This window comes from Epinephelus fuscoguttatus, linkage group LG11, assembly GCF_011397635.1.
Source record: "Epinephelus fuscoguttatus linkage group LG11, E.fuscoguttatus.final_Chr_v1".
NCBI lineage: Eukaryota > Metazoa > Chordata > Actinopteri > Perciformes > Serranidae > Epinephelus > Epinephelus fuscoguttatus.
This window is the reverse complement of record NC_064762.1, coordinates 4,285,427-4,312,068: the sequence shown is the minus strand read 5'-3', so window position 1 is coordinate 4,312,068 and position 26,642 is coordinate 4,285,427. Positions and strand designations below refer to the sequence as shown.

The 26,642-nt window shown below is 42.8% G+C and overlaps 1 protein-coding gene across 1 annotated transcript; it reads right to left on the bottom strand.

The window, feature by feature from the left end:
* Positions 1–913: 913 nt before the first annotated feature.
* On the bottom strand, positions 914–25,054 carry magl (MAX dimerization protein MGA-like). The gene is made up of 20 exons (XM_049590458.1): positions 24,595–25,054; positions 24,313–24,409; positions 23,846–23,959; positions 23,609–23,734; positions 19,575–19,688; positions 19,046–19,403; positions 15,857–16,064; positions 15,464–15,701; positions 15,044–15,222; positions 14,676–14,892; positions 13,630–13,862; positions 12,017–12,259; positions 11,575–11,836; positions 9,006–9,637; positions 8,350–8,447; positions 8,193–8,238; positions 7,914–8,078; positions 6,395–6,506; positions 4,889–5,410; positions 914–3,834 (listed from the first exon to the last, which is right to left on the bottom strand). The coding sequence occupies exons 1-20, from the start codon at positions 24,988–24,990 to the stop codon at positions 2,936–2,938; spliced, it is 5,259 nt and encodes a 1,752-aa protein (XP_049446415.1). The 5' UTR covers positions 24,991–25,054; the 3' UTR covers positions 914–2,935.
* Between the last annotated feature and the right edge of the window lie 1,588 nt (positions 25,055–26,642).

Genomic DNA, 26,642 nt, shown 5'->3' with positions numbered 1-26,642 from the left:
CTCTTTTTTAGCCTGGCTATTTATCCGAATGTAATGCCTTTAACAATGCCTGATTTAAAAATAAAAATAAAAAAAATTATTAATTTGTTCAGAATTAACAAGATCAGATCAGCAGAAAAAAATCTGTTGGTGTTTTTATAATTTTACAATATATGGTTTGCATATGATCATTGCATTGCTGTGCAAACTGCAAATTTAGGGCAAGGAAAATATAAATATATTCATATTTATTAGAGTGTAATACATTCACCCAAAAAAGCCTATTTCCTTTTTAAAGTAACATTCTCTTCTTAAGTATTTTCTCTTATTTTGTTTTTAGTTCTCTGTGCTACTCAAGTGCCGTATTTATGAGTGAAATGTGTTCAAACTGGGGAAAAAGCCTTTTTTATAAGATGTATTTATTTATTTTGAATTAACAAGATTATTATTCGCAGAAAAACATCTGCTAGTGTTTTTCTAAATTCAGGAGATATGGTTCAGAAAAGATTGGTTAGGGTTAGGGGTATGACTGTGTGTGAGCGTGGGCGCCACATAGGCAAGAGTCCTTTGCAGTGGCTCGAGTTCGACTGTGATGCACAGCCCTTTCCTGTCTGTCTACATCTGTCCTATCAATAAAGGCAAAAACACCCCAAAAATGACCTTAAAAAAAATTTTTTAAAAAAAAAGTCAGTGTAAGCCAATCAGAGGCAGAGTAAGGCAAAGCAGAGTGGGTCATGCCTTCACCATCCTGGGAAATACAAAGTCGCTTCCTCCATGGATGTATAAAGACAAACAGGGCTGCCTCAAATTAACTTAAACTTGAAATAAACAGAAAACTTTAATATAAAATAAGTTAAACTCGGTCTTTTTAAAACAACTAAAACAGCTTTAAACAGCTAAATTAGTTCCCAAAAACAATACAATACAAAATGCCTTGTTTTTGACTGACTGAAGAGTCCAATGATAAACACATGACGTTTTATTGATTTTAAAGGCCACATTATTTCTTTTACATTTTTAATTCAACTGAAGCAACAGGACAACCAGTGTTTCAAAAATCACACCCACAAAGAAAATGTACTGCGATTAAAAAAAGAAATACAATATTTACAGGTTACTCTCATACGTACATTATATGGCTAATAGCTTTTATCTCGACTGTTTGTAACACATCAGGTTTAAATGCATATCGTTGAGTGAACAACCCAGAACACAAATCACTACTGCTACTTTACAGACTACAGCAAAGACGGACGTCATGGGTGGTGTCTACCAAAAACATAAAGTGCTACTACAGCTGATTTTCACTGAGTTAATAACGGAAAACAATAATTTCAGGACAGATATGCATCAAACTAGCTGTCGATAAAAACGGAAACACGTAAGTTAACATACAGAGTTAATGAAGCAGTGTGTTGTCTGATCTTATACAGGATACAAATATTAATCTTACACTGTAAGGCTTAACAAACTGGAATTACGTAATCTGTAGAGTTTTATTTTCATTTGCATAAAACAGATCAGACATAAATGACTTCAACAGAACACATGATCTGAATACATCTCATTAGAAACAACACAGGTGACAGAAATTAGTCTCAGAAAACATGACGTCAAAACTGAATGTGGGAGTTATCAATAATATCATTCATATGGTCAGCAGGTCGATTAATGCTTCCTCTTATATTCTTTATACCAAAAACAGCTTCTCTCTACAGTATGAAAACAGTCCACTGAGGTTTGTGCGAGGATACAGAAAAGAGCAGCATCCAGCTCTTGAGACGTAAGCTGGATTTATGGTCAGGCATTCGGCACTTTGGATGAGTGTCGCTCGACAGAAATGACATGAATGAAATTTTGTCACCTGTAACTCAACTGGTCAAGTCGCTAACGGCTGGTTTTAGAGTGTAGAGCAGGTCGCCTGTTTCTACAGCTATGTAGGTCGTAGCGAAGTGCGCTGGTCGAGTCACAATGACCGCAGACAGCGTGTTCGCCTGCTGCGGCAGGTCTTTAGAACACTGCAGAATGGTGCATTGCAAGTGGTTACATGTTTTTAACTCGTCTTGTCGCCAATCTTTGGTCTGAACTGGGCTAACCAGGCTGACTGACAGCAGATATTTACTTCCACGTGAGGAAATCAACAGTAGCCTCTTTTGCATTGCCTCTTCAAGGAGGGAAATTCACATCCATCTCGCCGTTCTGTATAAAAAGTACAATCATGGGGACAGAGTTGTCTCGCCTTTAAGCTGGCATCGGAAGTAGTGACAGCATCAAAAAGATGTCTGTAGAAAGGGGACAGCTGGCAGGACAGGATCATGGGCTGATACATAAGTAGCTGATAGCAGTTAGCAGCTAACTCAAAAAAGAACAGTGGCCATAAATGTCCGCCAATTGGGAAAACAATGAGGTCTGGGAGCTCCTTCTCCTCCAAGCAGAGGACGAGATCAACCACCATACAACAGGGACGGTGAATGACTGTTGTTGTCATGTTATGCCGTTGTTATTGTTTATAAATGTGCTGCAGACACTAATGCTACATATCACAGTAGCGGCCGACGCTGTTGTGTTTCACATCACGCTAGTCATGCCTCTTTTGAGTCCACGATGCCGGCAGACTGTCTAACATGACACACTGGAGTGGAATGATGCCGCTGTTGTTTTGTGGTGTAAAGGAGGGACTTTGTAGCGGCTCTATAGCGCCATCTCAGCGCCTTCACTGATTCACTGATTTTTATTTCCCAGCTCACTATGGTGAGTATGGGGAATCTGCCGCTCACAGACAGAATGGGAGCTGATCAATCGATAGCTATATGGTATACAAGTTAAAAACACATATACTGCTCTTTAATTTCTTTCGAGGGACACTTCAAAAGTGTCGCGCACCCAACCATAAATCACGCTTTACTGAGGTCAAATGACTGTGTGCATTGGTTTTTGCAGCTACGGGAAGATACGACTATTCAGACTCAACGTCTGGTTCCAGTTCCAGTTCCTTTTCTACGTCTATCCAGGAGCGTTTCTTGGCACTCGGGAAGTCCTTTCCTAAAGCCCCTCGTGTTAATGGCCGTGATGTGTTGATATCTCCCAGAGGCCCCTCTCTGGGTCCAGTATCGGGGCTTTTAAAACTGATAGAAAATCTGACAGGGCTGTCCTCGCTGGATTTAGATGGACTTCCTGCTCGCACACCTGGAGGACTCCATAGCAGTTCAGACTTCTTCTTCGGAGGCCTTCCTCTGCCTCGTTTGACCGGCACAGGAGTATCACTAACCATTGCTGGGGAGCCCTCCTTTGATGTTTTGGGTAACTCTGAAGTAATTTCTTGCTTCTCTTCAATCAGAACAGATGTTTCACTTTCACTGACACTTTTACTGGCGTCTTCTCCCACATTATTCGTTTCATTCTCATCAACAGGGTTAACGGGGTGCTTTCGAGGCCTACCTCTGGGACGGCGGACTACAGGAGGGCTGGGTTCAGGCTCAGCAGGAGTAGGAACCTGTTTCACCTCCTTGAAACTCAAGCAGAGAGCTGCTGGTGTTTTGTTCACACCCACCGGTGCGCCCCCCTCGTTGCTGCTCTCCGCAGCTTGCGGAGACACCGAAGGCACAAAGATTGATTTGTTAAGAAGGGCGAGCTTAACCAGGGGGCTAGCACCTGAACGCTTTGGTTTAGAGTTTGAGGACTGTACCGTTTCATCCTCCTTAGAGGAACGACAGCTTTCTGAATCCAAAGGTCGGTCAGAGGAGTTCTTGAGCTTGTCCACATCAGAGGGCTGTGTAACAGGTGAAGCAATAACCTTACCCTCCCCTCCTTTCTGCTTGGGTTCCATAACAGTGAGTGTATAGAGGCCGTTACCAACTGCAGAGAAGCGGAGAATACACATTTAAGAATATAACAACACATTTAAACGAAGATAACTCGACTCAGAGATTAAAGGAACAATGTGTAGGATTTAGTGGCATCTAGTGGTGAGGACTGCAGATTGCAACCAGCTGAAACTTCCTTCAGTGTTCATTGTTCAGGAGGGTTTTAACAGGAGCCAAATTATCCACAGAGGTTTCTTCCTCTCCAAAGTAAATGGATTTGGTGATTTAAACCCATAAAAACACTGATTAAAGCAGTTTCACTCTGCAAATTAGTATTTCTCTGACACCGTTTGGTGCCTCGCCAACAGGCCGCTTGCCTAGCACCTGCTAATATGTGCTCACCTTTTTGCTCTCCTAACTTCAGATTCAGACATTCAAGAGGTTTTTAATGGAAGACGAATTTTCCGCAAAGGTATCTTCCTCCTCAAGACAAATGGACCCAGTGATTTAAACTGGTAGAAATATTGAATTAAGCAGTTTCACATTAAAAGCCAGTGTTTTTAAAATGTATTCAAATATTAGTGTTGTGGGTAATCACCAGCCTCACAAGCTCATATGTTGAAGAGTCACAACTCATCCTGAGCGACTGACCACACTCTTTAGTATTTAAGGTCCTGATATCGTGTTAACCAGCTCCCAACATGATATATTATTTGTAACCCTACTTGCACACAGACTGATATTATCAAATTGGAAGCAAACACTGGCTCCTGTCTATTCTGCCCTTGTGAAGGTTGAAGAACCTCCTTACAAGGGGGTGAAAACAAACTGCACCAGATAAAAAGAGTTGGAATAAAAAAGAAAAATCTGTGTTTTTCCGACACTGTGGCTGACATGAAAACGAGAATGGTCCTATCTAGAGCCAGAGTTTGGTTTGTCTATTCTGGGCTACTGTAGAAACAAAAAAGTCGACACATCAAGTCTTATTTTCAGGTGATTATACACTAAAATAAACACTTATTATATTCAATTTCTGCCAATATATCTCCCTAAATCCTACACACTGAACCTTTGAATCGCGGCCACAGCAGGAGTTCTTAACTCACTTGGTTTCAGAGATGATGGAAGTATAATTCTGCCGGTCTTGGAGCGAATCAGAGGAAGGGCAAAGGGCTGTGGAGGGCGGACAGGAGCTGCGACTGAGCTCTGGGCTGGAGCAGCAGGTATCGCCTGTTGGCCCTCAACAGGAGATACATTTGTCGGAGGTTGACCGCCTTGTAGTGAAGGTGCAGTGACCTCAACCTGGGCTGGAGAGGAAAATGGTGGAGGCATAGGTGTGCGTACACTGGATGGGGCTGGAGTCCTCTGTAGGTTGGTCTGAAGCAGGGACATAATCTTCTTTTGGACTGCTTGTGTGACTGCGTTAGCCTGGGATGAAGCCAAGTTGAAGTCAGACTGTGATAGTTGCGTGGACTGGAGCTTGGACTGGGGCATAGTGGCTTGCAGAAAAGCTGCTCTGGACTGGAGTAGGTTTGAGAAGAAAGGCTGCCATTTCATGGTCTTCTCTCTCATCTTCTGCCTGTCGCAGATCTCGTTCAGCTTGTGTCTGATCACCAATTCCGACTTCCCTAGAACAGTAAAATTTCATATGACACAAATTTTAGTAAAGGTAGTGACATACTGTACATGCTATCATGTTGCTATCACACCACAGACTGTACGTTAAGATGAACAACCTATCTCCACTTCCTCCCACTGTACATGAATAAAGCCAGACTGTCCCGGCTATTCTTGCGCTGGTCATGTCATTTGAGCCAGACGGTGTTTCTCAAAGTCAAAAGACAAGGCAAGAGTCCTTCCTAGCATTCAGTGAACACACACTGTAACAGGCTACCGAGTGTCTCCGGGTGTGTGCCATTAACCCTCAGCAGACTGAGGAGGTTTCAGGGTACTGTGATAATTTTGGCACTCTCTAATGTTGTTGTGCAATTTGAACAAATGTAAGTAGTATTTTCAGAATCACATGACGTTTAGGGAGAAAATATTTCTGGATTATACATAACAAAACAAAAAGGTAGGCTAAATAAACTTTTATGGCACTAAGCTCTTTATCTCTGCTGTAGAATATTAATTTAAACACTTATATGTTTTATCTTAATCATGGTATTTTAAAAATCTCTGTGCAGTCTGTGCAGTACAGATCTCTGCAGTATTAAGTTCCCGCCCATACACCCATGCAACCAATAACCAGCAGCGCCACTGATCACGAGCACACCGACTGACACACAAAGCTGTCGATCATGACATCACACCCCCCTTTTATAGCATCAGAAAAGTAATTACACACAATCTACGGTTCATCCAGACATGAGCAATGGAAATTGCTGATGTTTATAGGAGCAACTGCGTTATGCTGCTCATTGTTCTCGATTCAAACAGATCGAGTGACTTACAGTAGATTTGGTGGCAATCAGGCAACCTAACCATGATCAAAATGTTCCAGCTTTGTGCGACCTTCAAACTAACTCTCTCCAGTGAACAGGACATAAATCAGCACAAAGTGAGACAAAGTACAAACTGTAACAACATGCAGCCACACAGACTGTACCTACCAGACAGACGGGAGAGCTGCATCACATAGAGAGACTGCATCTGAGTCAGCCTCTTCTTCCTCTCCTCCAGATTTCTGGAGGTCTCAACCAGATTTTGGATTTCTCTCACAGCCTGTAAACACAACACAACAGAAAGAACAGAATGAAGACCATGACACCGAGCTCTGAATGGACTAGCTCTGAAAAACTTATAACATAGTACAATATAGTACTGAAGAGGATGGCGGCTCGATGATGTATGCATACAAGCGGATTCAGGAGACACAGATTTAATGTCTGAATAACTGTATTAGTGAGACCAGGGTGAAGTATACCGTGAAGATTTTCTACTCCATCACCCAGACACTAACGTTAACGAAGCAGAGCACCGAACAGCAGCATTAACAAATGAGACCGACTGAACAAACACTGCAGCATTAAACAATTAATAAAAAAAAACAACAACCCTGCACCCGGTCTGCTCAGCGTCTTGGCTTTCCCCGGAGCTAACAGGTAGCAGAGAGGCTGCTGAAGACGTTAATAATGACACAACAGACTCTGCCTCCCCAGTGTACTTATTCTAATACAGGCAGGAGACTGTAAGGTTATTACTGCAGTTAGATTTTTAAGATAAAAAAGGCTGCAGAACATTTTCATTGCGAGTTATGTTTCATAATGTATTTCAATGTAATAGGGACACTACACCCGCAAATAGCCAATCACATGACAGCAGCTCAATGCATTTAGTCATGTAGACATGATGAAGACGAGCTGCTGAAGTTCAAACGGAGCATCAGAATGATGAAGAAAGGTGATTGAAGTGACTTTGAACGTGGCATGGTTGTTGGTGCCAGACGGGCTGCTCTGAGTATTTACTGGGATGTTCAGCACAACCATCTCTAGGGTTTACAGAGGATGGTCCCAAAAAGAGAAAATATCCAGTGAGCCAAAATGCCTTGTTGATGCCAGAGGTCAGAGGAGAATGGCCAGACTGGTTCAAGATGATAGAAAGGCAACAGGAAGTCAAATAAGCACTGGTTCCAACCAAGGTGTGCAGAAGAGCATCTCTGAAGCAACAACACCTTGTCCAACCTTGAAGCAGATGGGCTACAGCAGCAGAAGACCACACCAGGTGCCACTCCTGTCAGCTAACAACAGGAAACTGAGGCTACAATTCACACGGGTTTTCTCACCAAAACTGGACAATAGAAGATTGGAAAAACCACATTCAGATGGAAGCATGGATCCATCCTGCCTTGTATCAACGCTTCAGGCTGCTGCTGCTGATGTAATGGTGTGGGGGAGATTTTCTTGGCACACTTTGGGCCACTTAGTATGGACATCAAACATTTTGATACATCTGTTGCCCTCTGAATCAAATCTTGAGGTGCCTGGAGATTCCCACCTTCTGCCTGCTTGTTAAGAGCAATGGAGTCTTTCATAAACACTTTAAGTCTGCTGGACTCGTTGGAAAAAGATCAATCATATTTGCCTTTAAATATTTGTGATGATATGACTAAGTCGGATGTGTAGAACTGACCTGTGAGAGGAGGCGGAGCCTAGGGGCCCTGGGGTCACTCCGAAGGATAGTCTGGAGTTTGTCAAAGAGGACCCGCTGCTCAGTGCGTCTTTGCCTCTCCAGCGCCGTGTGGTTCTTCCGCCTCTTATTATCCTTATGCTCATTGAGTTCATCGTCCATTTGATCCTGGAGTGGAGACAACAAAGATTCTAATAAATACAAGTAACACAGATGCAAAGTAAAACCAATTAAACTTTCTATGTTTACTGAAAGAAGGTGATGAGGTTTAGAGGGTCGTACCTGGCCGTCGAGTTCCCTTGCTGATCCAAACCCATCACTGGAATCACTGACAGTAGAGAAGAATTGAACAAAATATTGAGGGCCAAAATTCATTCAAAAGCAAGTCCACAAACTGTTTATTGTTTCATTCACAAGCACACATGTTCACGTGTATTACCGTGAATCCTTTAGTGCCATCCTGACAGCTTCTCTCATCTGAGCGATGGCCTGTCCTTGTCTCCATTCTTCCACGGTCTCAATGTCCACCTCCTCGTCCTGAACAAAACAACATTCAGCATGCAGTTTTTAGAGCTGTAACAATAACTGCAATTACAACAATCCCAGGAGAAGATGTGCAGATTTATTTTTTACATTTTATATTACAGTTAGGAAAAAAAACAAGGTTAAAGCAGGGGTAGGCAGTTTTATGTTGCTGTCATTGGGGGAAGTTGCTAATCCAGAAACAACTGCCTACACTGCAAAGCAACCCAAAAAAGAAAGACTTGTCAAAAGAGAAACTGACCATAAACCAGACTGTAAAAATAATGAACGTAGCTACCGTGACATCACCCAGTGGTTTGCGGATGCCTGTTTTGAAGCTTTGAATTCAGCATTTTGGCCATCGCCATCTTGGTTTTTAGGAACTAGAAATGATTATATTTGTGCAGCATAATGTCTGAGGTCATGAACACTAGGATTAAGCCAGCATCTCTCTCAAACTCATTATTTTTGGAATATCTGAGACCTTCAGAAAGTTAAACGCGCCACAGCAACGTTTCAGAGAACTGCACACCTCAGCTTTAACTGAAAACATTTCTTATTCCAGACACTTACCTCTTCGTCACCCTCTCCGCAGTAGTCTGAGAAGTCGGAGCTCAAGTTCAAGTCCTCTGAAGCGTTGTCCAGGTTTGACTCCACCTTCTTGCTGGTGGTGTAATGACTATCATCTGAAGGCATCTTCTCATCACATGTCAGCTCGGAGGAGGGTCCAGGCTCCACTGATAGCTTCTTAGCTCCAGTAAGGTTGTCCAAACCAGGGCGCTTTGCATCAGGATGAGCTGCTAAGTGGCCAAAATTTAAAAAAGCATCTTTTTGTGGTGTGGCTTTGTCCACAGCAGCCATATCTGTAGCATTCCCAGATTCTGATGCAGTTCCATCAGCTCCAGGCTTGGGGAGTTGAATAAGTGTAAAGCCCCCAGGCAGGATCACCCCTGGCAGGTTCTGGCCTCTGGTGCCCTGGTTAGCTGGAGGGCAGATCCTGAATGAATAAGTCCCGCTCTGTTCTAAGAAGCTGGGGCTTTTCAGTGATGGTGAGACGGTGAGAGAGACAGGCGAGGGTGTGGAGCTGTTCTGCAAGGGGTTGACCGAACTGCGCTGGTCTGGAACAAAACGGTTGATGGACTTTTGTAACAGCTGCGCCAAGTTGATGGAGCCCTTTCGCTTAAAGTCTGGCGGGAGTAGCTGAGCTGAACACACAAAACAATGGAGGGCAGGGTGGTGAGACAAAACAACAATTATCCTATGACTGATTTTTTTTTATATCTGTAGGCATTAAAATAATTTTTAGCTTGTAAACCAAATCCAGGAAAATAAAAAAACATGAAGGCATTTCCTTTGATTCTCTAATACTGTGACTCAGGACTATTAGCAATGTTTCACTTAAAGGGCAACCTCAGTAGTTTTCAGCCTGGACCCTATTTACCATGTTTTTGTGTCTAAATGACTAAAGAGAACAACAAGTTTTAAAACTGGGCTGGAACTGAGTGAGAGCGCTGCAAATGGCAGCCGTAGAACAGGCTGCAATGTAACAACTCAGGGCGTTTGTGCACTGTCAATGTATGTCCACCAAAAGTGCCTGTTTTTGCCAGTGACAGATTATTATTCTAAAGCAGGATTTATGCTTGTGCATCAGCCGTAGCCTACGCCGTTGTGAGCATTAATACTTGTGTGGTGGTGTGTCTGTGTCACTCTGCAGTTACACCTTCAAAATACTAGACGAGTACAAGTACACAAATCAGCTTCACTATAACTCACAGCATTCACAGACAAACACTTGTCTTTATTTGGACACATTTTCCCCACAAATACAACATGCTAACGTTATTAGCACAAGCCTATGGCATTTTACATTGTATAAATTAGCCTAGCAGCTAGCAGAGATTTCCTCTGCTCATATGAAGCCAGGATAAACCACATACAAGACTTAAAATGATATTTTTGTGGAGGTTTTATTGTCTTCACAATTTATGTTTTCTTATCTGTGAAATTAAAGTAAATAAAAGCTTTGTTTCCACTGAGGGAAATGGTTTCAGCTCACAGAAACAGACATGAAGTCTGCGTTGCTGCAACGAGTTGTTACATTTGTGGGGAGCTGCATGTCAGGCTACGGCGTAGGATAAAGCATCAATTTGATGCAGAAGAATGAATCCCACTTAAGTGTCTGACAATATTTTGGAAAGGATCCCTACAGAGATAGACTTTTTTGTTTAAGAGTAATATCTTTTTTCTTTAACCAGGAACAGCCCCAAAATCGCTATCGTCAAACCCACCAGACTCGATTTAAACAACAGTGATTTTAGCGTGTATAGAGACAGCATATTTTAACATCTTAATGAGTGAATTAATGGTTTATTTCAACCACACCAGAGCTGCTGATTGCTGGAACAGTGGAGAGACAAACAAAGATGGTTTCTGAGAGTTGTATTTTGTTTCTGTCGACTTTGAATGAAAGGTGTTTTATGATGATAAAATGAATCTGGTGGGACTGGTAACACCCATTTCTGGGCTGTTTCTGGTTAAACAAAAAGGATCTTACTCTTAAACAAAAAGTTATATAACTGTATGAATCTTTCAATAAGCTGTCAGACACATAGAAAAATAACCTGAGCCTGTCAGTGGCAAAAACAAGAATTTTTTGTGGTTGTAAATTGATGGCACCTAACGCCCTGAGTCGTTACACTGCAGCCTGTTTTGCAACAGCCAGCTGCAGCGCTCCACCTCAATACTGGACCAATTTCAAAAACCCTTTACTTACACAGACACAAAAACATGGGAAAATAGGGTTACTGGTAGATCTGCAGTGCTGCTTCCCTCTCATTATTTGTGTTTAAAATGGTAACAACTGAAGAAAATGCCAGATTTGGGCTTCTAAGTATAACACTGAAAGAACTCCTCCAAAACTGACACTCCTGGTTTTATTTATCTGCTAGAAACTTGATTTCTGAGCACACTTATTCACGTTGAGGTAATTTTATTTCCTTGGATGATTTCAATATTCTGCAGCAGCTGCAGGTGTGTCAGTGTTGGAGGGCTCTCGAGCTGATTACTTTCCCTTCTTTGTGAAGCAATCAGTTTAAAACTTAAGTGCTTGTGCTGCGGCCCAGGAGGGGAGAGACGATGTTACCTGGTGGTTGTGCTGGGGTCTTCAGATCAGTGACTTTCTGTGCAGTAATAACTGGAGGGACGACTGTGCCAGCAGCCTTTACGCGCAGAGCACTAACAGTGGGGATTTGGTTTGTAGCATCTGATGTCCGAGAGTTTTTAAGAGAAATGCCGCTGGGAGGAAGCAGTCGGCCTGTGACAAATGCTGCAAGGCGGTTGGCTGGATGTAGAGACCCCATGCTACCCAGCATCAGCCGGGCCTGATTGTAGGATTTGCCATTTACCTGGAAAGAAGCAAACACAGATATCACTTTCATACATTACAGCAAGCATGTCCGAGTACATGATCCCCCTCAACCACCGAACATCATGAATGCCGTGTATGTCAGTCATGTATTACCAGGTGTGGTTTTCACCCCAGTAAAACCATACTGATAGTGTTAAGGCATCTCCTTGAGTCTCACCTGTATGAGTCCGTACGCCTGGCAGCCAGCAGGTTTGGTCCTGGCTGTCAGTCTGCCGGCAGGTAACACTCCACTCAAAAAGGGTGTGACTCCAAACTGCATATCTGACTCTTCATTTTCGCAGTCGTCCTCTTCTGCATCGATGTCCCCATCACGGTTTTTACCAGCATGCTGTTCCTCATCGCTGTCATCAAAGTCATCTTCATCAACATCACTGGCCTTTGCTGGTTTACTGATTTGTATCTGGAAGAGGGTGGAGTCATTTTTATTAATTATAGTAATGAAATGAGAACAAATACTACATTTGAACTTGATGCTTATAATATTAAGAGGCTGGTCTGTTTTGGAGCAGCTGTCCTTCATAACTGGTCATTTAAATACTAATAAGGAATTAAATATTCTTACTACGTGGGAGGCAAAGACAATGAAGTACTCGGATCTTGTGATTACGGAAAAGTAGTTATACCACAGTGTGGAAATACTATAAGTCCTGCATTCAGAAATTTATTTTAGTGGGGCTCCATGTGAAATTCAGAGCATATGAGTTATCTGGATATGGTTGTCAACATGGCAGTGGCTCAGCCGGCAGCTGAGGGCACTGACTCCATAAATGGCACCATGTATAGTTGCCTCGGAGTCTCTAAAGCAGCTGTCAAACATGTCAATCACTGCTCGAGAACTGGGGTCAAATCATCAAACTAGACAGCGCTGATCAAATATATGTACCGATTGTGTTACTGCAATTGCCTTTTTCTCTCCTAAAATATTTTCAGAACATATTTTAGTGACTGTTTAGCTGTAAAATGAGAAAATCTGACCCGGCTGCCAAGTTGGAAGCACTACGAGGAGCAAAGGGAATATGATGTTTTTACTGTTTCATGTATTTCTTTTGGAATGATAATAGTTTCAGCAAATACAACATAATGTTATTTGTTAATTTAAAAGTCTGTGTGTTCAGCACGTCTGTAGCTTCTAACTAAATCTCTGTGGTTTAGTTTAGTTTCTCTCCTGCGTCCTGTTTTTACTTCAGATATCTGCTTTATTTTACTGTTTCATGTTCACTATCAGCCGGATTAGAAGTTGTGTGAAGTTGCTGCTCGAAAACTCAACATTTCCTTATTTTGCTGCCTCAGAATAAAAGTTTAACAGGGGACTTTTATTGTGACGAATCTACAGTAAATGAATTGTGTTTATCACTGATTTAGCGGAACTCTGTCAGCAGCTTTTCTTCAATAAAGACAAGTCTAATAATACGGCAGGGAGTAAAGTTAAAGCAGACAGCCACAGTGAGATGTTGATGAAGAGCTGCAAACAACAGGCTCTTACTGCACCTCTGCAAACAGCTCATCTCCAACAGGTAAACTTTTTTTTACCTGCCCTGCTGTGGAAGAACACATATAGCACTTTAGCCATGGAGCAGCACTCTGCTTTTAAACGTCATCAGTCGAGACAAGCCATCACCAGTTGAAGACACACCTTCAAGCAGGCAGCTCTGTTGTAATGGAAATGCAAATCCCTGCTGTGCAAGGCTGACGGCCCAAACCAAACCACACCAAGCCAGCCCCCCCCCCCCCCCCACACACACACAGATGCATCACTCCTCAGAGACCTACCCTGAAGGTGACGATGGAGCCGCTGGGCTTCTGCATGAAGATCTTGGCGATGGGGCGGATGCGGTAAGGTCCTATGTAGAAGCGCCGACACAGCCTGTTGTGTTTCAGTCGTCGACATAAAGTTTCCAGGATTTTTTTGCGGTCCACCTTCCACTGGCACGCTGACTGTATCTCGATTTGCTTCTTTGCTTCCTTTTCACTGGATGTCGTCGTCGTCTGAGCAGCTCTCTCTGCTGAGGGACATAATAACTGTCGTCAAAACAAACAGAACACCTTCAACATCACACATTTGGGAACGTCATCAAGGCAGGAGAAGGAAAACCAAAAGAGTACAGTCTGATTTAAGGATCTCAGAAGCTACTGTAACAGTTGCAGCACAAACTGAACTGACCCCCTCGCCAAGTCCTGCCCGTTGAAGGCTGACTGGCTAATCATAACGTAGCATCGGGCCGGCTCAGATCAGGGTCCAACAACAACCTGCAATCGTTTCAGATTTCCTTCATTTTCAGGCTGGTGTTGTGGATGTGGAGCTAAATGTTGTGCCTGGGGCACGTCGTGTATTAATGATACGCGTTACCTAGAGAGGTTGGAAAAAGATATACGTTTCTTCCCTGTTCCAAAACCAAAATCAAACCCTGAAAAGTGTAGGGTTAGCTAACGTTAGCTAGCTACTGAAGATACCTACTGAATGTATACACATGCTGCTTTTGCTTTTTAATGATTATAACAGCGAAACAAAGAGCGACCCTGCTGTACAGGAACCAGTGAAGGGAAGCAGGGAAACTTTGCTCATATTCAACCAGCTGTGTGTCATCACAGTGTTTGCAGATGAATGTTCAGTTTGACATCCTGGATATATCTTTCAAACAGACTGTAGACCCCTCTGTCTGTTTCTCTCTGGAATCACTGTTTCCATATTTCTTCAGGGAGTGCAGTTAGTTACAGTGTGGACCCCATGCTTACTCTGAAAGCTTGATGGACCATCACAAAGGTGTGTGGCTTAGCAAAAGGTCAATGTACTTATCACATCTTCTTAGATTCCTTACCTGCTTTTTTACCAGTCAGTAGACTTCTGTAGTACATTTTCGGCTGGCTATCAGTGGCGGTTGTCGTCGTCGTCGTCGTTGTTGTCGCAGGAGTGTCAAGGACCTTGGGCTCAATGGTGACTTCATCTGGAGGCTTGCTGTTGAACTCTCTTACTCGTGCACAAGTCATCAAGCTCTCCAGGTATTTATACACCGGATCCTTGTCCTCTTCTCGAATCTGCAATCATAATTTTTAATTTTATTTATATTTATTACTGCTCTTACACTATACAAGTAAATAATGAAAATAAACAAAAGTAAATAACATTTTTAAGTACAAAGACTTGAAGGAGTCTGTTTTACATCCAGTAAGAGAGATTTTATTTTACCGGCTGTGTTGGACGAGGTATGCAGCCGCGTTTTAGGGACTTTGACATTGGCAACCACAGTGGAGCATGTTCGGGGGCGAAGAGTGGCTCTGGATCTTCATTATCAATGTCGTGGTTCCACAGTTTATTAGCGTGGGAGCCCGGGCCAGGCTGGACCACATGCTCCATGTTAGTCACAGCTGCGGAGAAATAAAAGCATCGCATTAACACGTCTGAGTTTCTGAGGGTTGTGACCAAAAATCTGTGTATGGCTGTCGTAAAAATGTAAAACCTTAAAATAATATGCTACAGTCCTGGTTAATGATGTTATTAATGACAGTATACAGTGATCCAGTGTAGCTGTACTGATTGCAGAGATACAGATTAAACAGAATCAAAAGAACAACATGGACAAATTAAATCAAAGTAACTTGATCTTACAGTAAACAGGTTGGATCTCTTCTTCACTCTCCCCCGCGCTCAGCTGCTTGGTGATCTTGCGTTTGAAGCAGGCACAGCCAAACATGCATTCAGGCCGCCGGCAGTGGAGAGGACCTCTGTTTGGATGCTGCAGACTGGAACACACGCAGCCCAGGGTGCAGAACTCCTGACCACATTTGGGTACTGTGGATTTATGCCTTGGATACTGGGCTAATTTCAACGCCTGATTGGGCAGCATCTGATCACAAGGAAAAGAGAGTCATCAGAACAATTACAGATGTGTGTGTACTGCCAGGCACTGTTGTCAATTCCTGTTCACAATTTACATTTTATGTTATGAAAGTTAAAATGATTATCAAATGACACTGTACATGAACCGTGTGTGTTGCCTACCTGTTTTGTCAGCATTACAGACAGAGCCACTTTCAGCCTGTCCTCAGTCAGCTGTGTTTTGCTCAGGCCCTCGTTCAGAGCTCCAATCTCCATCTGGTGCAGTTTGAACTGGAACTTAGTGAAGCCTATAGGTCTGTGTGTCATCACTTGGTTCTGCCCACAGCTCACCGCTGGTCTCTGGCTGGCTGCTGGATCATTTGTATATAATCTGAGAGACATGATGATTGAGCAGATTAGTGTGTTGTGATTCTCCGCCCAGTTGCTTTTTTTTTCCAGTATCGCAGATAAGAAAATGTACACAGTATGATAACCGTCAATTTTAATAACACAATATAACTTGAAACCGGTAATATTGCTACAACCGTACTTAAAACATTCACAAGTGACATATGTATGTCATTTATATTTCCCACATACTGATTTATTTGAGGCAGCCAACCACATACTGATGTCCACTTTTTTTTTTTAAAATATAAATCCAACAGGCCAATAAAATAAATAAATTCAAAAATGTGCTACGGGCGGCACAGTGGTGTGGTGGTTAGCACTCTCGCCTCACAGCAAGATGGTTGCTGGTTCGATCCCGGGTGTGGGAGCCCTTCTGTGTGGAGTTTGCATGTTCTCCCCGTGTCAGCGTGGGTTCTCTCCGAACACTCTGGCTTCCTCCCACAGTCCAAAGACATGCAGATTGGGGACTAGGTTAATTGATAACTCTAAATTGTCCGTACGTGTGAATTTGAGCGTGAATGGTTGTCTGTCTTATGTGTCAGCCCTGCGATAGTCTGGCGACCTGTCCAGGGTGTACCCTGCCTCTCGCCCGATGTCAGCTGGGATAGGCTCCAGCCCCTCCGCGACCCTCAAGAGGATGAAGCGGTTAGAAGATGAATGAATGAATGAAAAATGTGCTACTTTGGCTCAGATGTTTATTGTCTCTCTTGGATGACATACACTTTTAGCAACGAGTGGATCTTCATGCGTTTAAAAATATATATCAAATCTGAGCGGATTATGTGAACTGCATATATTCTAGAGAGCAGCAGAGCGTTGTTCCTGTGGGCTACACCAACACTAAACACCTGAGCTTGCCTGAGAAGGACTAAATGCACAAACCTCCTATTTTGTTAATATCCCATGGAGAGAGACTCTCACTGCAGCCTGTTTTATTTTGTTCTGATAATGTCGGTGTACAACCTCATTCTCTGGACGATAAACCAGGTGCGATACCAGTGAAAATATCATGGTTCTGAGTAGTATCACGATACCACAGCGAAAATTAGAAGTGCCTTTTGTCATTTATAAAAAAGATAAATCACTTTTCTATAATACATCAATGATATTTCAGTGGAATAAATTACTTATTGACTTATTCATACTTCAAAAACAGCATCAATAAGTGATTAACATAGGGGAGATCAAAATAAAATAAATAAATAAAATAAGAATCAATCAGCCACCAGCCCCAAGAGCAGTCCCTTCATAAGTAAAGAACAGTCCCTTCATAAGTAAAGAACAGTCCCTCCATAAGTAAAGAGCAGTCCCTTCATAAGTAAAGAACAGTCCCTCCATAAGTAAAGAACAGTCCCTTCATAAGTAAAGAACAGTCCCTCCATAAGTAAAGAACAGTCCCCTCCATAAGTAAAGAGCAGTCCCTTCATAAGTAAAGAACAGTCCCTCCATAAGTAAAGAACAGTCCCTTCATAAGTAAAGAGCAGTCCCTTCATAAGTAAAGAGCAGTCCCTTCATAAGTAAAGAACAGTCCCTCCATAAGTAAAGAGCAGTCCCTTCATAAGTAAAGAACAGTCCCTAAAGTGCGGTGAGGTTTGTGGGCCGTTACCTGCCACAAAGAGAGAAATGTGAACGTCTCGTTTCTCCTCTGACACGTCACATACCTGTGTGCCGCCACGGCTCAGCTGTCCAGGTACTTTTGGGCAGTCATGACGCCAAGAAGACGACATTATTGGAGCCGGACTTCTCCGTCGCCGGTAAGCCTATGGCCGCCGTATTTGACAGGAATACATTCCTGTCACCGGACGCTGTTTGATTGCGTCATCAAAACACGCTGCTATTATTCGGCCTTGCTTTTCACTTATTCCACCGAATACCGAATGTGTGTTTTTTTGCAATATTCGGCCGAATATATTCGGTTACCAAATATTCGGTGCATCCCTAGCTATAATGAAAGTGTTTGGTGGAAACGGAAATTATCTGATTGGTTGCACGTCACCTACACGTCATCTACGCTGAAAGCTGCCGTACTGCTGATGGGCAAAGTTGAACGCAGACTGAAGCTGCTCCCAGGACAGCGAGTCAAGGTGTTTTTTGACTGCAGAGCAACAGAGATTACTATAGCTTTAATAATCACAGTCTTCTATCCTGAAGTTGCAAAAACACCCAGTGTTTCTGCTGGTAACATTCTGCTGTTAAAATATAGTTACTGAATGTAACTTGAGTCGTAACAAGAAGTATAAGGAGGAGAGGAGGAAGTGGGACCGCACCTGGACACAGCATAAAATGTGACCCATGACCAGATGGTCATAGTTTATAAAAATACAGGATACAGACATTTAAAACGTGGACCTGCCGATGTGCACTGGACCGTTCATGAGTCATTAACTCCGTCACAGTGAGCAGAGACAGAAATCTAACCATGAAAAATATATGTCCCCAACTGTTGCATATTCATGTCATCAGCCAAGAAACAACCAAGAAGCAACGCTGTGGCTGATTCATTCAAGAAATTAGGACTCATGAGTTCACTGAAAAATAACAATTAGTCACTTAACAGATTAGTTGATCTGGAGAATGAACTGACAACTCTTTCAATAATTACTGTGAGGGGGAAAATACCCTCCAAAAATATCACTTAGATGGTACGAGCTTCCCAATGTGAAGATTTGCTTCTTTCCTTGTCTTACATCACGATGATCAGAAAATCTTTGGGTATGAACTGTTGTTCGGACAAAAAAGCAACATGAAGACATCCCCTTTGGCTTGAAAATGTCACCTCAGGACATTACGATGGACGATTCAGTGAAAAACTTATCAGCAAATTCATCCTTACTGAAAATATACAGAACTAAATAAAAAACTAAATTAAGTGCACAAAACTGGAAATATGGGATCAAATGTTGAATTATGTGTCCCCAAAAAAAGTCCCTAAAAATGAAGACATTACAAACACATCCTCACCTCTGTGCTCCTGGCTGCACATCTGATGATGCAGACTGCTGTGTAGACGGAGCTCTGTCTTGAACAGGGCGGGCCAGAGGAGGAGTCGGTGACATCAGAGCAGAGTAGAGGAGAGGTTTATAGGAAAGGGGGCAGGGTTTGTTGCCCTCCACGGGGAGTCTGGAGGCAGCTTCTCGATGCTTCAGTGCACTGTCCAGGGTCTTAACGTAGCTGGAGCTCTTAGCCGGCAGCTGATAGGCCACTGAGTCCTCTGAGTGAGTGGAGAAGGCAGCAGCGCGCTCACTAATGTTCTGAGCTTCGCTTTCCAAGTACTCGTCCAACATGTTGCTGCAGAAGGCAGACAGATTCTTTTGTGTTCCTTCAGGAGAGGAAGAATTAAGAGATTTTATCAATGAGGAATAATGATCAAGACACAAAGACATTCGGCTTGTTTCAGTGCAGTTAATCTTTCTGTAATTAGAATGACAGTAATAATCCCACTGCATGATAAAAGAGACACTGCAGCTACAACAAGACCAGCAAACCTTACCATCGCAGTTAGGAAGAGACGGTTCTTTGCTTCTTATGAACTTGTTTCTCCATCCCTTTATTTTTGTCATGTCACTTGTCTTTCCTGTGCGGGAGATGAAGGATAATCCCTCATCTGTGAAGGAAACAAACTGAGTTAGCCTTCAGTTAACAGACACAGCACAGTTATATTCAATGACTCATAACGTGAGTTTAAGTGCTACAGCAGATGCACAAAATTCTCAAAATTTGACTGCCACTTTGTTCTCGTTGCTGGAGAGAAAACCACATTAATTTAAGCAAACAACTAATCAAAAAGATTTGGACCACTGTTTCCTGTGCTTCAGTTTATCTGTGTTTTTTCCGTGTTTATTGGGAAATAAATTCTCACTTGATCTCAGTGTTGACACCTCTGAAAATAACACTCCTGTCACACTGACTTGCTCTTTCAAAAAAGTGGTTCAACAAGGTAAATATGAATGGTATGAGAAAGATCTGAATGACACAGAAAAAGAAACAGAGATGGTGTAACTAAAACACAGTTGGTCAAATCAGAACAGGTCAGAAATAAAAACTGTCTCACAATCTGTGAGGCACAGCCGGACTAGATAATGTAATTAAAAATCTAGAATGAGGGCCCTACGAAATGCCAGAAAATGGCAAAACAGTTAAAACAATGTAACCTGGTTTAGTTCACAAGCACCACAAGATGCAAACACAAACCAACATTTTCATTTATCATAGGGAAACTATGGCATTACTGCTCTAGACATGTTCGCCATGATGAATGCATCTATGCATGCAGTCAATCTACTTCACTGGAGAATCCAGGGAAGTTAGAGAAGTCACACAATGTTATAGTAATCATAGGGAAGGTTTTTATTTCCACTTTTTCCCCACCAAATCAGCATGTTGATTCTGTGTCAGTGACTGTGGAGCTAGTCGGAAAATGAAATCACTCTGACTGGCGATTCAGCTCAGCGCACGAGAAGAGAAATGGAAGTGAGGAAAGTAAACAAACAGCTAAAGTCAAGAGGGAGTGACATCAAAACCAGCTTGTTACATAAAGGTAAGAACATTTTTCTTTAGCCACTGAGCTCTTTAGCAGAAATGTTGCGTGATGGTTTGTGTTATTGTTCACTGGTGCATGATAAATATGCTCTGTTCTTTAAACATTAGATTGTGTCGTTAATGTGCTAACTAGCGTCAAGACAGTCCTCCGGTTTCCCTTTTTGAATAAAGACTACCGCCATCTGCTGGTATGGTATTCCTCTCACATAAGAGCAGAATGTACGTGCTGGTTGGCCGCTGGTTAAAGTCTTTGCGGTGTGTTCATGTGCAACATTTTGTGAAGTGACGCAGCAGGGGGGTTTCGTCGTTGCTAGTTCTCTGAAGTTTACAGTACATAAAACGCTGCAGGTGACAGCCTGCACACTCCAACTTAGCGAGGTAACCAACTCCTTTTACTGCGCCCTGCTGGCTGCAGACTCATCAAGTGTGCAGAATAAATCAGATCACAGTTGCCCACAGAATGATGAAAAAAAGACGATTATTGCCAGACAATAGGCCCGTTTCCACCGCAGGAACTTCGGGGTAATTTTACGGGGCCGGGGCCGTTGGTGCGTGTCTCCACCGCAGGAACCACCCCCGAAGGACAGAGTTCCGGAACTTTTACAGGGTCTAAACAAGTCCCTGCCTCGGGGTAGGTACTCAGAACGGCCCTGAGAAACTCCTGGCTGGGGCTTGGGGATTACTTGGTGCTGACTGGATATACTCAAGGAGGGATGTGACGTTTTGTAAATAACAACATGGTTATCGTAGTTTAGCTAGGCTAATCGTTAGTTGTTAGCAGTGTCTGTAATAACTCAATAAACGGTCCGTGAAAAAATATTTTTTCCAGAGGATATCTTAGTTACAACATGATTGAGCTAGCAAAGCAGTTTTGTGTTGCTATGTGTGGTATTTATTCAGTTTTGGGAAATCACGATGTCTAGAAAGCATCAGCTGACAGGGACAGCTAACAGCAGCAGCAAAGCTAACATCAGGACGTCATCTGTTAAAAGCCTCCCGTTGTCAGATACGACATGAAACTACTCCAGTTAGCTCAATCATGTTGTAACTAAGACATCCGCTGGAAAAAATATTTTTTTTCACAGACCATGACCGGAGTTATTACAGACACCGCTAACGACTAACGGCATCCCTACGCCCCTACGTCACCCCGGTCAAAATGGTCGGCCGCGCAACGATAACGTCACATACAGAGCCCGGTAACTTTACAGGAACCTTCCACCTACTCCGCTCTCTCAGTGGAGACACGGCGGTTGAGGGGGCTGAGTGAGAGGACGTTCCTGTAGTAGTTCCTGCACCCCCAATAGTACCAGGAACTTCTTCAGTGGAAACGGGCCTAATAGTTTATGTTGCTGCCCCCAGAACTCTGTGACCTGTGGTATTAAGCTGCCTACTACCACCAGTAACTACAGGAGCTGGTGAATCAACCAGGACTGAAGTCTTCAAGATTGCCACTTCAATAACACCCTGGATACGGAGATTCCTCTAATGTATGATCATAAGGAGGACGAAACTCACGTCCCTAATGTGAAGGGCAAAAAAAAGGAGGTGTTCCAAAACTGCACAGTGCTAGACACCTCTGACCTGTTCGATGGTAATACCTGGCCCAAATATTTGAAACACCAGCAGCAAACCATTATTACTCCATATGCTAAAACCAACAGCCTGTTTCCAGCCTCACTTCATTTCCTGCAACTCGAGATCATACAAGGCTCTAATCACCCCTGACTGACAAACTGCAGATGTGTCTTGCAGGAGGAGGTAATTATCACTCAGCCTATTGTAATTTATCCCACTGAAGACATCAGGCTACCTTGGAAATCTGTCTAAATTTAGAGAGAGACAGGGGGGAAAATGCATTATATAAATATGTAAATATGTTTAAAGCTCCAGTAGGCAACATTGTTTTGGTATAATTGAGTAAAAATTTTATAATATCTTCTAAGCATAATGTAAATCAAGTGGTCTGAGACAAACAATAGGTTTCTGCACCTCACCATGGCTCTGTGCTCAGCTTCTAAAGAATCAGTATCGTGCTGATGTGCATCAACCAATCAAAAGTCAGCTCAGACCAATGCGTTCCTATTGGCTGTTCTACTGCATATGTGCATTCCCGTGCCGCCAGCAGAAGCGGCAATGGCGAACAGTGCACCAGGTAAAATAGCTATTCCAGCATTGGCTACAACTGCCTACACAGCTAAACCCAAAAAAAAGGAAGACAGAACTCAGTTCCCTGGAGCCCCGGAGGGAGGGGAAGGGTGAGGTGGGGCCGGGCCCGACCGGAGGGCACGAGTGTCGGCCGTGGGAGCGGAGCCGAGGGCTCTCTGCGGAGAGCGAGAGCCGAGGTTCGGGAGTATGTGCGGGGCCGCGAGGGAGGGATGGGGAGGGCTGCTGCGCAGTGAGGGAGAGCCGAGGCTCCCAGAGAGGAAGAAATAGAACCAAGTAGGATAAAATACTCGTGTGCTCGTCCAGTAGGAGGGGCTCAGGGCGGAGACGAATGAAACCTCACTTAGATGAGATTCAAAAATCAACCGTTTTCAGGCTTTCTACCTACTGCAGCTTTAACCACTCTTGATATAACATCTTAATAACTGAAATACTGGGTATAAACACAGAGGGCCATTATCAAATTCTAGCAATTATGTATCTATGGATATTAAGGGGGCAGCGTGCCCGCAGCATCGTCTGCAAACTGTAAAACTACATCACTTATTTTGTAACAATTCTATTTTCTTACATTCATAATACATCTGTATATATTTTTACTAATTTGTCATATCGTCAAGAATACTGTTACACAAAACATCCCTGAAACATCCTGACATTATTTTAGGGCCATATTGTCCACCCCTTATGTACATATTAAGTGAGAAATCATTTGGTTCAGAGCTACACTGAAAAGTTAACTTCTCTGTTTCTGAGCTTATTAAATGCCTCAGGACCAGAATGTATTTTCAATAAACAATCTGTCTAAGATCAACTCACCACCAGGAGACTGAGCTGTGGTATTGCCTTGTTCTGGTATGTTTGGAGGAGGTAACGGCAGACGAACACCAAGATACTGCAGGTCGATGGACTGTGTCGGGTCAAGGGAGCTCAACTTCAAGCCCACTAGAAAAAGAGACAAAAAAAGAGTCAACAAGAGAAAAATATTTACAGTTTTATTACTTTGTATAACCTACTGAGCCACTGGGATGTTTATGTGTGCTTGTATGAACTCACCCTCCTGCAGCACAGGATGGATGACCTGTCTGTGTTTGAGAGCCCTGAGGTCCTGCAGCAGGACGGCCTCCAGGCAGGCTATCTTCTCCTCATCTGTCTCTGGAATCACCTCCACTGAAACACAGCAGGGAGGTTTTCAGAGGATTGTGAGCGTGACATTTGATTCATTTCATTTGATTTTCGTTTTTAATCTGTACGGTAACATCACTAGAGGAAATATCTAAAAGGCTGGGTGTTGTTGTCGTGCATGACAAAAAGAAAGTCGTCGAACGTCATGAGAATCCCAGACGCTGCGTCGGTTGTTGTCTACTATGACACACTACATGAGATGAAACACCGGATTATCACGTGTGACACTCTTTGTCGTTCAGGATCCATGCCAACACCGTACGTCACTGCGTCGGGCTATAATCGGGCTGTCATCATGTAGTGTGAACCCGGCATAAGACAGCCTTCAAATTGCTCACCTTTTTCCTTCAACTGCACCGGTGTCGTTAGGGAAACTGGAGATGCTGATGGTGTGCTACTGACTGGCTGCTCCCCAACGTGAACCTCAAGAGCTTCCTGTCACACAGAAGAAAATTAAAGCTTAAACACTTTACAGGACTTTTATTACTGTGCACCAAAAACACTCTGGTATGCAACAACAAACCCCGTCTCAGGAATGCAGAGACACAGCTTCTAGACTGAGTGAAAAAAGAATCCTTTGGAGACATGAGATCATTTTGCTGTAATTTGTAGTGTTTTACCTTTGAGGTAAATGACACAAACAGCAGGCCCTCTACATCATCCAGCTCTGGTTGCATAGCGACAGTCGATGATGGGCTGTGGGCTACCGTGGGGGAGGCAGCCGCAGCTTTCCACTCTCTTCCCCGAGAATGCCCCCAACGTCTGTTAATCCTCTTCCTCCTCTTGTGGTACCCGGGTGATGATGCCGGGGTAGACGTGGAGGAAGTGGGAGTCATGGATGTTGCTTCAGGCGTTGTTTCAATGCCTTGCTCCAGCTTTGGGGTTTTACTGACGGCATCAGCTTCTTCCTTTGGCTCCACAAGTGGACGTTTTTGGACAAGCACAAGCTCACCGAGGGCATGTTTGCCTCTTATACAGGGGACATATGGATCACTGTTGTTAGAGGAGGAGGACATTATGGGCTTCAGGACCAGTCTGGTCTCTTGCTCATTTGAGGGAGAAGCAGGGACGGTGTCATTCTTCACATTGTCACACAGGAGAGGGGAGTACTGTTTATTAACACTAAATAAAAAGTGAAAATGATAACAATGATCTCATTATAAAAACATATTAACATTTCATGGTACGGCACATGGCAATGGTATTACAAAAGCATAATTCCAGCAGTTTAAAGGAATATTTCATCCACAAAAAGATAAGCTGTATATCAGTTAATCACCCCGTGTTACACTGAATTTCTAAGAAAACTGTCCCTTTCTCACATGACTCCATGGTGAACAAAGAATCAAAAAATGGAGGAAAGTCTTAACAAACCGGAGTAAAAGGGGTCCACATTTCACAACAGCAAAACCATATTAAAACATCCATTTACAATGTTGGAGTATAATCCACATCTCATTTATCCAGCTGTATGCTCAGTACTTGCACTGTCGCATGCACTTCTGCATAAACAGTGTCATGCATAGACGAGTAGCATACCTGGGTGAGTGTGTGTTTGAAATCTGCTCAGTGGAATGCACATGCAAGGTTCAAACGTATGCGATTGCTCAGATGTGCTACTCCTATGCAAAGGGGTTTTAGTAAAAATACACATACATGTTTGGGAAGCACTGAGCATACCAGGGCTGCAAGTAACGATTATTTCCATCGACCATTAATGTCAATTATTTTCTCGATTAACTGAGTAGTTGTTTGCTCTATAAAATGTGAGAAAATTGTGGAAAATGTCGACCGTTTTTTCCCAAAGCCGAAGATGACGTCCTAAAATGTCTTGTTTTGCCCACAACTCAGTTTACTGTAGAGGAGTAAAGAAAACTGAAAAAATATTCACACTTAAAGTGCTGTATGTAATTCTGGAGACAGACAGTTGATTGTTGAGTCTCATTCCCAAGTAGTCAAATACCAACACTTTGAGTTTGTTGTTCGGTTTGACTACCAGCCCAAAATCTCTGTATTTGATGACCTGGGAATGAGACTCAACAATCAATTATCTTTCTCCAGAGTTAAACGCAGCACTTTTAAGATGCTGGAAGCAGAATTTTTTTTAGTTCTTTTCTCAAAAAAAAAAAAAGAAAAAAATAGTCAAACTAATTCATCTAATATCAAATTAACAGGTAATTAATTTAATAGCTGATAATTAATTGATAGCTGCAGCTCTAAAAAGATACGACTGGATAACAGAGACTTGGATTATACACATTTAGATTTAGCTTTGCAGTTGTGAAACTCAGGCCCCTTATGCCTTTTAGTCACCTACAATTTTCTACATGCTGGATTCTTCGTTCGCCACAGAGGCACGCAAGAAAAACAAGTATTTCTTCACAAATTCAATGCAACAAAGGGTGAGTAATTGATATACACGTGATCATTTCGTGGGTGGAGTATTCCTTTAACCATGTAAACCTGGAGTGACATCTTTTTTGTTTCGCAAGTATTAACTCTGAGCAAGTTAGTGCGATTTCTCTCTAAAACATGGGGACAATGGCATTCAGCAACTTGATAAGAGATGTCCCACAAATTGAAACAAAAAAAGATTTGGAATTTTCTTTTTTTTTTAAACTAGAGAATAAAGAAAAAAGTTAGGGAAAAAACATGTTTATAAAAGTAT

Excerpts from the sequence above, each read along its gene's own strand:
- magl (XM_049590458.1), bottom strand. The coding sequence starts at position 24,990 with ATGTCCTCCTCCTCTAACAACAGTGATCCATATGTCCCCTGTATAAGA. Across the intron at positions 12,260-13,629 it reads GCTCCATCGTCACCTTCAGG|ATACAAATCAGTAAACCAGC; the intron begins GTAGGTCTCTGA and ends ACCCTCTTCCAG. Across the intron at positions 9,638-11,574 it reads GACCCCAGCACAACCACCAG|CTCAGCTACTCCCGCCAGAC; the intron begins GTAACATCGTCT and ends TTGTGTGTTCAG.